Here is a 14956-nt window from a genome sequence, read left to right as displayed (position 1 = left end):
CAGAGTAGTACATGCTGCGATTTTCTCTGGTAGAATCAATAGACTGTGAACAAATATCGGATATTTGCTTAGCACAATAGACTATTAATAAGTAAGAATTCTATCCGATGTAGATTCTGACCACACTCGTTCGAGAAACTCGTTAGTGGGAAATGAACTTTATACTACACCAGATGTAAGATATAGCAAAAGACAATTGAATTAATCTGCTGTAGTAAAAGACTGCCCAACTTTGGAGACACTTTTTATAAATCTGCCCCCCCCCCCCCGTTTTTTACTTTCACACATTGTCCAATACAATCGCTCATAACGAAGCTGCTACTAATCACTCAATCAGCCTTTACACATTAGAATATTTCAAAGAATAAACAAATGTAACTTCAAAGGGAAGACTGTGTATAAATGTAAAGAATTTGTAGTGTCAAGAAGTTGATGTTACCCCCATAAAAATAAATGATTCCAGTAAGAACTTGAAAGTCGCACCTAGAGATTGGGAATATACTGCAGCAATATTTGTGTTTCGCTGAAATAACATGATCATTTATGAGTAATGAAGACAGACGCTTCTATTCCAGGATTTATTCAATCGCTGTTTATGCTTGGTCTATCGGCTTTCGTAAAATACACATTTCTATGCCTTCAGGCCTTAGGACAAGAAAAGAAAAAGTAAAAAAAAATGTAGCTAAAACTACGACTAAAAGATCCATTCTACATTTTAACTAGTTTGGTATTTTATATTCTGTGTCATTTATTACAGACATTTTCCTGGTGTTTTCGAAGTCCTATGGAGAATCCTATGGAGAAAGACGCCAGACAAAAAGCACACATAAAAATGCCACTCACCACAAAAAAAGAAAAAGCTTCAAAAAATGTCAGAAGCCAAACATTACATGCATAGACTTTACATTATTTTTCTACAAATGTTAACCCTTTACTGTCAAAGATAACGGTAAAATACATCATGCTTGCAGCTACAATACAAATACTAAAGCTCTTACTATCATTTGAAGCCCACAATCACCAAAATTTATACTAAGCTCAGTATGTAAGGAGAAATATTTGTAGTGTAGCAATACCTAACAGTTTGACTTTTAAATGTTTTACCTAATGTTTCCCGAAAGTAAAAGAGTCATGAAGGTTCAAGCGACAATAAGAAACTGGGTTTGGATACATGAACTCTTTTCCTGGTTTTATAGATGACCAGTCTGGTCAATTTGGGACCCTAAACCAACTGCCAACTACAGGTATTTAAAAATGAATATTTATACTCACCAAGATGAGAGTCCGATGAGGCACATCAGACACACATCTTCAGTTCCCGCACCGTTGCTTCTTTCGTTATGCAGCATGTGAAGCCGGAAAATTATCCTGGTTTCACTGCGCATGCGCCATAGCTAGGGCTCTTGCGCAGTGTAGCCAGGGTGTAATACGCCACTTCACTTGCCAGAAAACACAGGGAACAAGGAGACAAGGTGTGTATTTTTTTTTTCTTTTTCAGATTGGTTAAACATCAAAAAGGGCAATTTTAAACACTAAACCACTTGTGCATAAGGACCTGTGTGTGGATGGTTTAGTGTCCCAAATTGCCCTGAAAGATTCCCTTTACCCCTTTTACAAATTAGAGAGGGGAGGGGTGCTATCATACACCGGCGCATGGTGCCTGATTGAGTGCCCGAAAAAACAATGGGACACATTTACTTACCCGGTTCATGTGCGATCCCCGAGGTGCATTGTCCGACAAGGATGAAGTCTGCCGCGATTCAACAAGATCGAGCGCCCGAGATCCTGCATGTGTCGCTTCCCCGCTCAGGTCCGCCGGAGTTCACCTTCTTCTTCCTGGTGTATGTGAATGCATTGTCTTGCGACATAATTTGAATTTTAAATCCTGCACTTAGTCCGAATCAGTCTGGTTGTCCGACGGCCACACCCCGATTTCTGTTGCATGAAAAACAGAAATAGTTGGGAAATGCGGTCCGCAAACGCTTAGTAAATGTGCCTCAATGTGTTGTGATCAGCAATTAAGGACAATCCCATATAACTGAATGGAACAGCAGGACGCATGCTCGATCTGCCGCTCCACCCATTGGTGAGAACAAGACTCTGATTACGAGGATTTACAACCCCTTTGAAGCATAACAAATTATCTCCTCAATTCAAATTTATCACAAAATTCAGGCTCTATATGGCTTTGTTAAAAGCGTGAAAATTGGTTTGGTAACAAAATTCTTAACATCTAGCTGTAGTGTAAAAAAAATGCAATCAAAAACACAATAGTAAAACACCCCCTTGACCATGGAAAGTTATATAGATAGAATGTTTTTACATTTTTTACAAGCCAATACTATACCTGACACCTGATATTTGTTGCAAATTATGTTATGAATATATATTTAAAAAAAAAAAACGTTTATATGTAAAATATTTTCAAATATTAAAAAGATATGAAACATTTTTGATTTTTGAATAGTTTGAATTGAAATGACAGTGAGAGCAAATATAACCCAATATTCATTTCCATTGTCGGCGGTTTTCATTAACCTTCTCTTACATCTCCTAATTATATATCTAAATCCCTTTCAATTTAAAGCTAGATGACTTAATTTCAAGACCATACCCACATCCTCAAGAAATCACTACCACATAAGAATTAAAAGGACTCGCACAAAAAAAAAAAAAAAAAAAAAAGCAGCAATTTAGTACCACAAACCAATATAGTTGGTCTTTAGCGAGCAGATGGCTAAGCCACACAATCATAGCTCTGGATTTAAGCTTGTATCCTGTTTGCTTCATTTGTGTGTTCTCGATAAAGATTACGTGCTGGATATAAATGACCCGGCTTCTGCACTAAAACAATAAATACGCACTTTATTAAGTCACTATTTCATATCAGATTTTAAACTGGAATCACATAAAATAACAGCGTAACATCTAAGAACTCTCTGCGTTTCATCACTTTCTGTCTACTTATATAATAGTCAAACAATCCTAACAAAAAGCACTTCAAAAGGCAAATAATTCTCAGATCTGGCTTCATTGATTAGATTTCAACTAATTGGCCAATTATTGGTTCACATACAATAACAAACCAACTGTCCAAACCCAAAAGCTATAAATTCTGCCCTCTCAGTTTTGTCTAGTGGCCAGTTGGCTTGTGTACATGACTTCACAGAGCATTTATTAGCTGTAAAGCTTTTTAGAGTCCGAAATTCTTTAGCAGTTTAAGTAAAATTTGATATAGAATGTAGACAATTAACTTAAAAGAGATTTTTCATGAAAACCCAAAAAGGACAACTAGGTCAGGGAAATTTAAGACAAAAAAAAAATTACATTCTTGCCTCACTCCGGAGTTGCTTCAATACTTCTAGGTTGATGGCCATGCACCCAACCGGAAGTTTCAGGGCAGAAGGGACATGAGGGCCTTTCTTCATCCAATGACTGGTCAGGGGACAACTCAGAGGTCACGGATGTGATGTCCCGTGTCTGAGAAGAACAGTAACTGGATGAAGTGGGGACTAGTCATTGGATGAAGAGGATCCCATGAACCCCCTGACAGAGTCTGAAACAGAAATATTGGAGCAACAAGGGAACCAGGAGCTAAAGAAAGGGTAAGTATGGGCAGAGACACTGATCTGTCAATCAAAAGAAGGAGGCATGGTTCACTGGCAGCCTGGAGAAACCTGACTATTTGACGCATATCAGAAAAACAGGTGTAATTAAAGTACAGTGCCTTTATTGGCATATCATTTTAGGTCATATGGGGAGAACTTTTAACCCTTTACCAGCAGGAATTACTTGGGTGAGCATAGCTCACAACCGTCCCGGATTCGGCGGGACAGATCTGCACCTGAGTCCTGCCTCCTGTTCAGGACACTGTAGCTCACGCTGGCTACTACAGTAAAGCCAGGAGGCGGGATAAGCTGTATTTTTTCACCACCAGCCAGGCTGTGCTGTCCTAAGCACAGCCCGGCCCCTCCCGAAGCACTAGTTTGCCCTTGTTCCTCCTGTGTAACACTGTGCCGGCATGATGACTGCAAGACACAGAAGAGGACATGATCCTGCAAGAAGAGTGAAGCCATAGGGTGTGGGACAGGAAGACATGATGTAGGGGGCAGCAGGCCACACTGTGGGGGACATGAGGCCATAATATGTTTAGGATGCAGAAAAAGTGGACCACAATATGAGGAAGGATGGAGGACAGGAGGCCACAATGTAAGGTGGAGGAGAGGGGAGGGGGATAAAAGTACAGAAAGCATAATAAATTTGGGGAGATTTATGGGTCCTTGGGGGGGGGGGGTTGACCACAGGAAGGGGGGATTATACTATGCGGGGGCCATTAAGGTCGATGTTATATTTGGGGTGAGGCAAAAGGCAGACAATGGGTGTGGTTTATTAAAAAGGGGAGGTGCACACAAATGTATGATTATACAACTCTACACGAGCTATACCCAAGACTGCCTGCAGTTTATTATGGTCAGGACTGACAATTGATTCTCTTTACGGTGAACATACCAAATATATGAGGGAATGACACCATTAACAATTGTATTCTTCTTTATTATGTTTTGTTTACTACAACACGTAAAAAATAATAAAAATTAAAACTCTAGTTAATATTCCCTTTTGATAAATTGTAATCTGAAGGCAAGTTCGCACAGAAATATATATAATAAAGAAATCTTCACGACATACCGAAGAGCAATGTGAACGGACTCCTATTTATACAAACCCTGTTGCAGTACTCAAAACGACACTGATCTAGGCAATTGCTTTTTCATGCATCATTAAGGATAAGAAAAAAGTTATGAAATAGAGCAGAAAAGATTCAAAGCAGCCGTCACCTTCACACATACATTATTTGCAATAAAATAACCAGGGTATAAATAGAAAGCATTTGGAACAGCATTGACACAAGAACACAGCTGTGCAGAAAATGCCTATGTGGCACACACATGTTCTGATTTACTTGTTCAGCGCCAGAAGTAGCAGTAAGTAATCATGGAATGGAAGCAGTAAATACCTGATGTACTCACAGCTGTAGAATAAGGGTTGTGAACTCCAGTGTTTTCAGCCCAGCAGCCACATCCATAAAGAGCAGCCTAAAAATACATTGATGGTATCAGTGTGGAGATGTAACAACACAAAATTACATGCACAATGTCACCGACACTGCATTGTACTGCTACATAAGGTATCGCAGAGCAGCAAAATCTGCATGGATTCTGTAAAGTGGTAAACGAGTCTGTGTATTATGAAATATTAAAGCTTCATTAAATTTTCTATAAAATTCATAGATGAATAGTGCAGATGAGAATAGTAAACTTTGCAATATACTTTATAAAAGAAATATATTTGTTCTTTTTCCTCCAGGAATTGCGACTCGTTGGTTGAGGATGTATTTACTATTGTCTCTGTGTAGCCACCCTTTAAAATTACTGGTGTCCATACACCTGGGGGGCGGGGGGGGGGAGGACTGGTGCTAAATACTATAACCCTTTATTTTGCGGCGGCGCCACCTGACACGGTCACGGTACGGTGATGCACTGTTTACTCACCGAACAGTGACCAGGAGCCATTGCAATCTACAGGGGCCATGTGAATGTACTCCAAGATAAACCATAGTATTCAGTTGCGATAAGCAGGTATGCCAACATGGGTACAAAAACAACGGGTGAATGTAGGCCAAGCTCAAGGTCTATATAGACTTACAGAAAATACAGGTAGTTCCTAGGTTGCATACAAGATAGGTTCTTTAGGTTTGTTCTTAAGTTGAATTTGTATGCAAGTCGGAACTGTATATTTTATAATTGTAGCTCAAGTCAAAATTTTTTTTTTTGCCCCAGTGACAATTCGATTTTCAAAAATGTTTTGCTGTAATAGGAACAAGGATTATCAGTTAAATGTCATTACAGACGCCTTACAGCTGACAATTTCAGCCTGGGACTAAAATAAAGCGTCCAGAGATATCCACCAGAGGTCACAGTGGGCAGAGAGGCCCGTCTTTAACTAGGGGGTCGTCTGTAAGTCGGGTGTCCTTAAGTAGGGGACCGCCTGTACAAGATTGTGTAAAGCACCATGGAATTTGATGACACTATATAAACAAAGATTATTATTATCATTATTATTGTGTATACAGGCAGTCCCCGGGTTACGTACAAGATAGGGTCTGGAGGTTTGTTCTTAAGTTGAATTTGTATGTAAGTCGAAACTGTATATTTTTAATTGTAGATTCAGACAAAAAAAAATTTGGCCCCAGTGACAATTGGAGTTTAAACATTTTTTGCTGTAATGGGACCAAGGATTATCAATAAAGCTTCATTACAGACACCTTACAGCTGATCATTGCAGTCTGGGACTATAGTAACATCCAGAGAGCTTCACCAGAGGTCAGAGGCGTCTGTCTGTAACTATGGGTTGTCTGTAAGTCGAGTGTCCTTAAGTAGGGGACCGCCTGTATTCTCATGTTTATTTTTTGCAATACTATGGGGAGAATTTGTCATACATTTTACACCTGGTAATTTTTATGCTACAACGACAGCCCCCATCTTCGCTGGTCAAAGAAAGCAAATAAACTATGATGTGCCTTAGTCACAGAAAGTTAGGGTTTCAAATACAGATTCAATGGCCTTGGTTCGAGAAATGGGCTCTGGAACAAGTCAAGTCGTTTTAATATAATACCAGTTCTATAAATAGATGGATAAAACAAGCAAGTGGAACATTTCCATTACAAATTCATATTCACCTGGCCAACTCTTCCCGGATGTTTCATGGCTAATCCACCACTGGAGACAGCAGCAGCTACATTTCCATCTTGGTCAACAACTATTGCTCCAACAGTGTCCAGAGTTCCTGAGTCATTCTCCTGCGGGGGTAAGAACAGCAATTACTTAAAGTGCTATTAGCAGGTTAGCAAGGCAGACTTTAATGAAAGCCGATACTACTATAAATAATAAAAAAGGAAATGTAAGCATTTCATTTCAGCTGAGAAGGTCAGATAACATACGTAATAGCCCTCCCACTGTTTGTACTGGCATAAAATAAATAGAACACAGTTTATTAGATACACATGCTATATTATTGTAACCTCAGGAACTCCTGTGTTGTCACAGTTACTTTATACCAATTCTTTTACTTCTACCATTATATAATAAGGTCATAGTACTGTGCTTTACCATCAATGTAATGCAAATGAACAAAGACAGATCTAAGGCTGGATTCTGACTGGTGCTCTGGAGATACGTTCTCCTGTCCATCACAAATGTTTCCTTTAACCCCCTGGCCATGCTTGGATCTGTTCCCACTTTTATATATACAGGCAGTCCCCGGGTTACATACAAGATAGGGACTGAAGGTTTGTTCTTAAGTTGAATTTGTATGTAAGTCGAAACTGTATATTTTATCATTGTAGTTCCCGACAATTTTTTTTTTTTTGCCCCAGTGACAATTGGAGTTTCAAATTTTTTTGCTGTAATAGGACCAAGAATTATCAATAAAGCTTCATTGCAGACAATTGTAAGCTGATTATTGCAGTCTGGGACTATTTTAAAGCATCCAGAGAGCTTCACCAGAGGTCACAGTGGGCAGAGGGGTCTGTCTGTAACTATGGGTTGTCTGTAAGTCGGGTGTCCTTAAGTAGGGGACCGCCTGTACTGAAGGAAAAAACATAATCTAATGACTAGGACTTGCAAACTAAGGCTAATAGGTCCTGATTAGGTAATACTGTTGATTTGTTTGAGCAACATTATTGGACTACAGGTCAACTAGTGTGGTTCAATCCCGAAATGCTATGAAAAGCCACAGACATCACCAGAAGACCACTTAACAAATGCTTATTTTCACCAATAGTGCGAGGCACAGCATGATAAATCTTGATTTCAAAGGACATTAGCAAGTTTTTCAGCATGACCACTGTAAAATACTATTTCCCAGTCCACAAATCCCCACCAGTCACAAGAACAGGGTTTACTTGTATCCCAAAATATAATTTAGCTGCTAGTTGAACCTGCACTCTAATACCACATTCACTTCTACAAATAGTGGACATCACTACGTGATAATGTTGAGTTCTGCCCCTGTTCACACAACCTCAGGTTCTCTAATTACTAATAAAATCCACAAAGTGAGCTCAAAGAAATCCCCCCAACACAAAGTATGGTATAATATCGTAATCTCTGTGGAGAAATGATGCCATGCAAGGCTGGCAGATGCAAGATGCTTTATTTGCGTCACAAAGGATTATACAAACTTTTAGTGGTGCAGGACCTGGGCTTGTTTAGTTAAAGATAAAGAAGTAATGTCCATAGTTCATTGGTTAGTAAATTATCACATGGGCACCCCAGAAACAAAAGACATCTCTTTCCCTGGAATTGGTAGGATTGTAAATCAGCCCAGGGAGCCTTACATTGTTCTCTGCACAGAATGTGTGTTATCACACGGTTATCAATCTTCATCCACAGTTGAGCGTCCTCTTAGTTTCAGCATTTAGCAAGCATATAAAAATAAAAGCAGTTTCATAAATTATACAGGAATACTTCACAATAACAATGCAAACTGCATACCTAATGGAAGACAAACCCACTGGGGGAATAGAATTGGTGACCTCCTTATGATGAATGTCTTAAAGGGAGTCTGCCAACTGCCCACACAAACGAAAATAAAACAGGATTTTGCAGGTCACTTTATACGTTTTTCAGTCATACCTTTCCTGTTAATTACAGATCTGTAATTTTAGATGTGGGCTGACTACTGAATGGCTGACAGAATGCACCACCCACTGGTTCTAGATACTGCAAGTAAATACGGCAGCATACGGTGCACAGCCGTGTTTAGCCCGTATTTTTTATGTTCCAATTTACTTCTATGCTGGCGTACGGAAGGAAACAAGGTGGAAAATAGAACATGCTCTATATTTTTATACGTCCCACTCACGGTACGGTAGACAATACTGTCTGTGTTTATCCGGCCGTATACATGAGGCCTAGTTAGAAGCACTTACTCTGGGAGGCTTGTCAATACCACATCATCACAGCTGGAGTAAGCAGTAGCTTAGGAGTAATGGACCACAATCATTGCATTTCAATGACCTTATGAAATCCAGTCATTTAATGTTCTCATCAATTTATGAAGGGGTTTCCGGTGTAATTGGGCTTTTATCATAAATGTGGATCACAAATATAATGTAAGCAGAGTATTCTTATGTCCCGAAGCAATAAGACTCGTTTCATGGCAGCATAAATATGTATGGGACAGTCCAAACTGAATAGGTAAACCTCTCACAAGTTCCTTGAGACTAAATACTGAAACTATAAGCGGTAGCAAAAATATATAATACAACAATATAACATAAATCTATAAAAATTATTTAGAGAAGGTTCCAAAAGAGTAAAAGGGCCAGAAAAAGTCTCTAAATTAAAAAAAAAAAAAAGACACTACCCTCAGGTAGCCAGGAACAAGTAGACTCTTGACATGCCCTACAGTCAGTTATGGGTCAAGAGTATTGCTGCTGGTAGCATTTACAGTAGATGAAGGAAAAAAAAAAAAGACAGATGACATCTTTAAACGCTTAGGAAATGTGGCAAACAATCATCTCGCTTAGCAACCTGACCTCTGTGCTTATAAACATTAAAGTGCATCCAGAATTTATATGGATTCGTATCTGACTTTATTAGGAAGGTCTTTTAATAACTAAAAAATATGGAAACAGTTTCTGTAAAAAAAAAAAAACGGTAAAAATGTGCTTGTGAAAAATACCAGATGAGTCTTTCTTTCTGGAAGAAAAATCACTTTAGAAAGGTTAAAAAGAAATCATTATGTATAGATATTATTCATAGTGTAATGGCCACCCCCCACAACTTCAAATGGACCAAAGCGTAGTAATCATCATTATACAACAACAGAGTCATGTGCGATAATTACCAAAGTGTGTTCCAAAACAGATTTACAAATAATACTACCGAAAGTGTGGAATGATTTGGTTGATAAGCAAGAACCTTATTAGTATTGCATGAAAAATGTTTGATAATTAATCTTCCAAATTTTTCCAAAATAAATTATCAAGAACTAAAAGCGCTTTATACGGGCACTTATTTTTGCCAATCATCTTTCCCCTCATTCAGATTAGTCACTAGAAGTAACTTTTTTTTCATGTCGCATTTTGGCAACAGAATGGTAACTGCTAAATTTTACAAAATATAACAAACCACTTCAAGAATGTTGTGATCATATAAATTTAGCCCTGGTGCACATCTGCTTTGGTGTTTGAGGTTAAGCTCTTCCGTTGGAAATGAAACATGGAAGTTGAAGGCAACATCTTCCCTGCACTCTCCGATCCCCATAGATTTTCAGAAGAGTGGTTTCCTTCATGAGTCCTTACTTTATCATAATTTTTTTTTTTGTCCGATAAAAACTGAAGGACACAGACAAACTCTGAAAAGAGAATCACATTTAAGGCTTCTGTCTTGTGCGATATTAACATGGTCAAGGTAACTGTGCAAAATTGTGTCAAAATACTGCACCAGATGGTACCAGATGGAATAGTTCATTTGTTCGGTTTCTATTTGCGAAAATCTTGATGCACAATTTCAAATGTCTCTTTTGGGGCTTGGTATGTACCGTGCATCTGAGTGCACCACCGTAAGGCAGACTGGTTTACAAGTTTACCTTCAATATAGCATGGCACCGATACCATCCAAAACGTAAGTAAAATAACTTTAGGCCACTGATGCTGACTGTACACCTGGGTGGAAATTTATCAAGACGTGTCTGAGAGCAGAACTTATCTAGTTGCCAAAGACAACCAATAAGAGCTCAGCTTTCATTTCCCCAGAGCAGTTTGTAAAATTAAAGCTGAGTTCCGATTGGTTTCCATGAGCAGCTAGAACAGTTTTACCCTCAGACATCCCCCGACATGTATTTTAAAATTTGACAAATCATGTGTTGTTCAATAGAACATCAAGCTAATGAAAAATTCATAAAAAATTTGAATTGTCTCTGGGAATATGTTGAAGAGGATTTCCCAGCTATTCTGGAATATTTCAGGCATTTTAAAATTTAGGGGGAGGGGTCTGGTTAACAAAACTTCAATGTTTATTTCAAGTGGTTGTCCACTTTCAGCAAATAATTGACATGGTTTGTGTAATGAAAAGTTATACAACTTTCCAAAATACCTTCTGTATCAATTCCTAATGGATTTCTAGTCCTCCGCTTTCTGTCATTCAGCAAGAAGTTTCATTATTTACTTCCTGTAGATGACAACTTGCCCATGGTCATGTGATGTCACACAGGTAAACAGCTCGTCATCCACAGGAAGTAAACAATGTTTGTTCTTAAGTTGAGTTTGTATGCAAGTCGGAACTGTATATTTTATTATTGTAACCCCAGTCAAAATTTTTTTGGTCTCTGTGACAATTGGATTTTAAAAATGTTGGATTGTCATAAGAACCAGGATTAACAATAAATCTTAATTACAGACACATCAGATAACTGTTATAGCTGTTTATTGTAGCATAGGACTAAAGTACAGAAAAATTACTAAAATCCAGAGGTCCGTTTGTAACTAGGGGTCGTATGCAAGTCAGGTGTTCTTAAGTAGGGGACCGTCTGTATTCATCTGACTGGTTTATATACTATATATGTATTTATGATGTTTTGGTCACTCCTTAGGTAGTAACATCATGTGTCTAAGCCGCTGGCATTTGTAAAACGTACCAAAATCTTTTCAACTAGGCAGGTTGTTTTTGGTGCAATATAACAAGCTGGACATGGTTTGTTCTCTCACGATATAACGAGTTGTTCCCAAAAATTCAATGTGGTGTCACAGGGTGATTGGGCACCACATTTGCTGGAGATCGTGGAGGGATCGCAGCAGATGGACACACACTGATAAAACTTTTTAAGTATTTATGTCATGGAGAAACACCCTCAATAAAATGTAAGTAATTCCTTGACTTTTCACAGTTCTGACACAGATAATCACAATCAGACCACTCGCTTTTGTGGGAGCTGACAACATAAGTGATGTTATTAACATTTACTAGAATGTGTTGCTCACCCCCGCTACGTGTCCACTGGCCCACTGAGATATTTACTAAGAGATGGAATAATCACTTGTGATTCACGTTTGTCAGATTTGCTCAGACAGACCCTACATGAACGTCCTCTAACACATGGTATAGGACACTTTCTGAGAACTGTCTCGTGTAGTCAGCATACTTAACCCCTTAACGACTTGGCCTTTTTTAGTTTTTTCACTTCCATTTTTAACTCACCAACTTCAAAAATCTATAACTTTTTTATTTTTCCACATAAAGAGCTGTGTTATGGCTTATTTTCTGCGTAACAAATTGCACTTCGTAGTGACGGTATTTAATATTCCATGGTGTGTACTGGGAAGCGGGAAAAAAATTCCAAATGCAGTGAAAATGGTGAAAAACCACATTTGTGACGTTTTCTTGTGGGCTTGGATTTTACAGCTTTCACTCTGCGTCCCAAATGACAGGTCTACTTTATTCTTTGGGTCGGTACGATCACGTGGATACCAAATTTGTATAGGTTTTATAATGTTTTCATACATTTAAAAAAATTAAAACCTCCTGTACAAAATATTTTTTTTTTATTTTGCTATCTTCTGGGGCCAATAACTTTTTCATACTTTGGTGTACGGAGCTGTGGATAGTGTCATTTTTTGCGAATTTTGATGCCGTTTTCATTACTATAATTTTTGGGACTGTGCGACCTTTTGATCACTTTTTATTAATTTTTTTATATTTTTCAAAATGGCAAAAAAATTCCATTTTCGACTTTGGACGCTATTTTCCATTACGGGGTTAAACATAGTGAAAAAACATTTTGATAGATCGGGCATTTTCGGACACAGCGTTACCTAATGTGTTTATGATTTTTACTGTTTATTTATTTTTATATCAGTTCTAGGGAAAGGGGGGTGATTTGAATTTTTAGGTTTTTTATTATAATTTTTTTTTTTTAACTTTTTTTTATTTTTACTTTTACTATTTTTCAGACTCCCTAGGGTACTCTAACCCTAGGTAGACTGATCGATCCTATCATATACTGCCATACTACAGTATGGCAGTATATGTGGATTTTACTCCCCATGCATTACAATGTGCAATTAGCACATTGTAATGCATGGGTTAAAAGGAAGTAGCCTCGGGTGTTCGGAACACCCGAGGTTACCATGGCGACGGATCGCCGCTCCCCGTGACGCCATCGGGGAGCAGCGATCCACAACAAGATGGCGGCCCATGCGGCGCCATCTCTTTGAAGCCGCCGGCAGCATTGCCGGCGGCGATCGCGGAGAAAACACCCGCGATCGGTGCTAGCACCGATCGCGGGTGTTACCGGTAAGCCTTTGCTGCAATATGCAGCAAAGACTTACCGGCTATGGAGAGGGCTCGGCCCGCGAGCCCTCTCCATGCACCGGGACCCGGCGCGCGCCGTACTAGTAAAGAAGCAAAGAAGAGATACAGATGTATGGAAAATTGAGAGCATGAAGGAAAAGGTTATCAGATGGTGCCTCAAATGTTTCCCAATGCTCTTTACACTTATAGGAAACCAAAAGTGAACATCCATGATCACTGACTGGTCAGTTGATGGATAATATTCAATAATAGTGACAAAAAGTTCTTAAGTTTTTCTTCTGTGTAAATCTTTGATGATTCAATGAAGACAAAGTAAACAAATAAATTAAAGCAAAAAAAATAATTATTATTATTTGTTTACCATATTAAATGTTTTTAATTTCTTTCAACTACCGTTTCATTTGCACAACAAGCAACAATGAGCAAATGGGGACATTCAGATCATAGCCTGTGAATTGAAGTCTATAAAATAGTGGTGACAATGATTTATAGATGCTTTAAAAAGGGGACTTGTCACCAGATTTTATCCCATCAAGGGAACACACCTGGCCAATCCAAGCCATGGTTGGTTCCTATGGGCATTGATATGCTGGATTGGCAATATTTCTGTGTTGCGCAAACCCCAACAGGAAGTTCGGGTCCGCTCATCTCTACTCATGATTAGAAACTGCAGGGGAGTGTCACTTCAAACACCCTTTGATTATATGGTTACCAGAAACATAGGTGTCATGTTTAAGAAAAGAATCTCATCTTTCAGACAGCATCAGGATTGGTGATCTATGAGCTACAGAACCAAAGATACAGACCATTAAAAATCCAATATCCAATATCATATTTCCAATTACTGTATATCTTTATCTATAATCTCTAGTTCTGTAGGTCACAGAACCGCAACCCTGATATGATCTGAAAGACGAGATTCTTATGTTTAATATGACAACAAATCATTTCAATTCTAGGTAGTAAAGAACCAAAGCTATGGCCGTCTAAAAGTGGCATTTTCCCCCCAAGCCTCGAAGTTGATTCATCTTCGACACAAAGCAACTCTTCTCTGCTAATTTTCACATGATGTTGGATCAAAGTTTTTTTTAACAGGTAAACAAGTGAGATTTTAAATACAAGATGGAATTCTAGAATGGACATTTCATACCCTACGTGAGGGCACTAGTAGTTTCATGGGGCAAAATCTGGTGACCGGTTCCCTTAAAGAAGGAAGCCTATTCTTTTAAAAAGATATGTTCTCAATTTTATTTGCCATGCCAAAATCCCAAATTACTTAAAAAAATTCTTACAAATATTCCTTTTGATTTTATTTTATATTTTTTATTTTAAGCTTTTATACAAATAACTTATCCATTTCAGTCTTAAGCCTCAGGATCTACATATCATCTACCTCTTATCCATGCTTACATTTGAAGCCTTGAACAGTCGGAGATTTTGCTTTATATGGCATAAGAAAGCTAGTTTGATATAGGACAGACCAGATTACATTCCTATAAAGTGAGCTGTAGACACCTCCAGCCGCAAAGCGGTTATTAAAGTTTAACATCTCCAAATCCATCTTACAACTAAAATTGTAG

General features: G+C 38.4%; 1 protein-coding gene across 2 annotated transcripts in view; it reads right to left on the bottom strand.

Annotated features, from left to right (window-relative positions):
• TASP1 (taspase 1) overlaps window positions 1–14956 on the bottom strand; it is a 96414-nt gene that overhangs the window by 45955 nt on the left and 35503 nt on the right. For both annotated transcript variants that reach the window (XM_072140449.1, XM_072140448.1), the window contains 2 exons: window positions 6740–6859; window positions 5018–5096 (listed from right to left, as the gene is read on the bottom strand). In XM_072140449.1, coding sequence (XP_071996550.1) covers window positions 5018–5096; window positions 6740–6859 — 199 coding nt within the window. The remainder of the gene's footprint in view (window positions 1–5017; window positions 5097–6739; window positions 6860–14956) is intronic.

The sequence above is a fragment of the Engystomops pustulosus genome, chromosome 3 (genome assembly GCF_040894005.1).
Source record: "Engystomops pustulosus chromosome 3, aEngPut4.maternal, whole genome shotgun sequence".
NCBI classification, from domain to species: Eukaryota; Metazoa; Chordata; class Amphibia; order Anura; family Leptodactylidae; genus Engystomops; species Engystomops pustulosus.
Note: the sequence above shows the minus strand (reverse complement) of the source record. Positions and strands in the feature narration are given on the sequence as shown.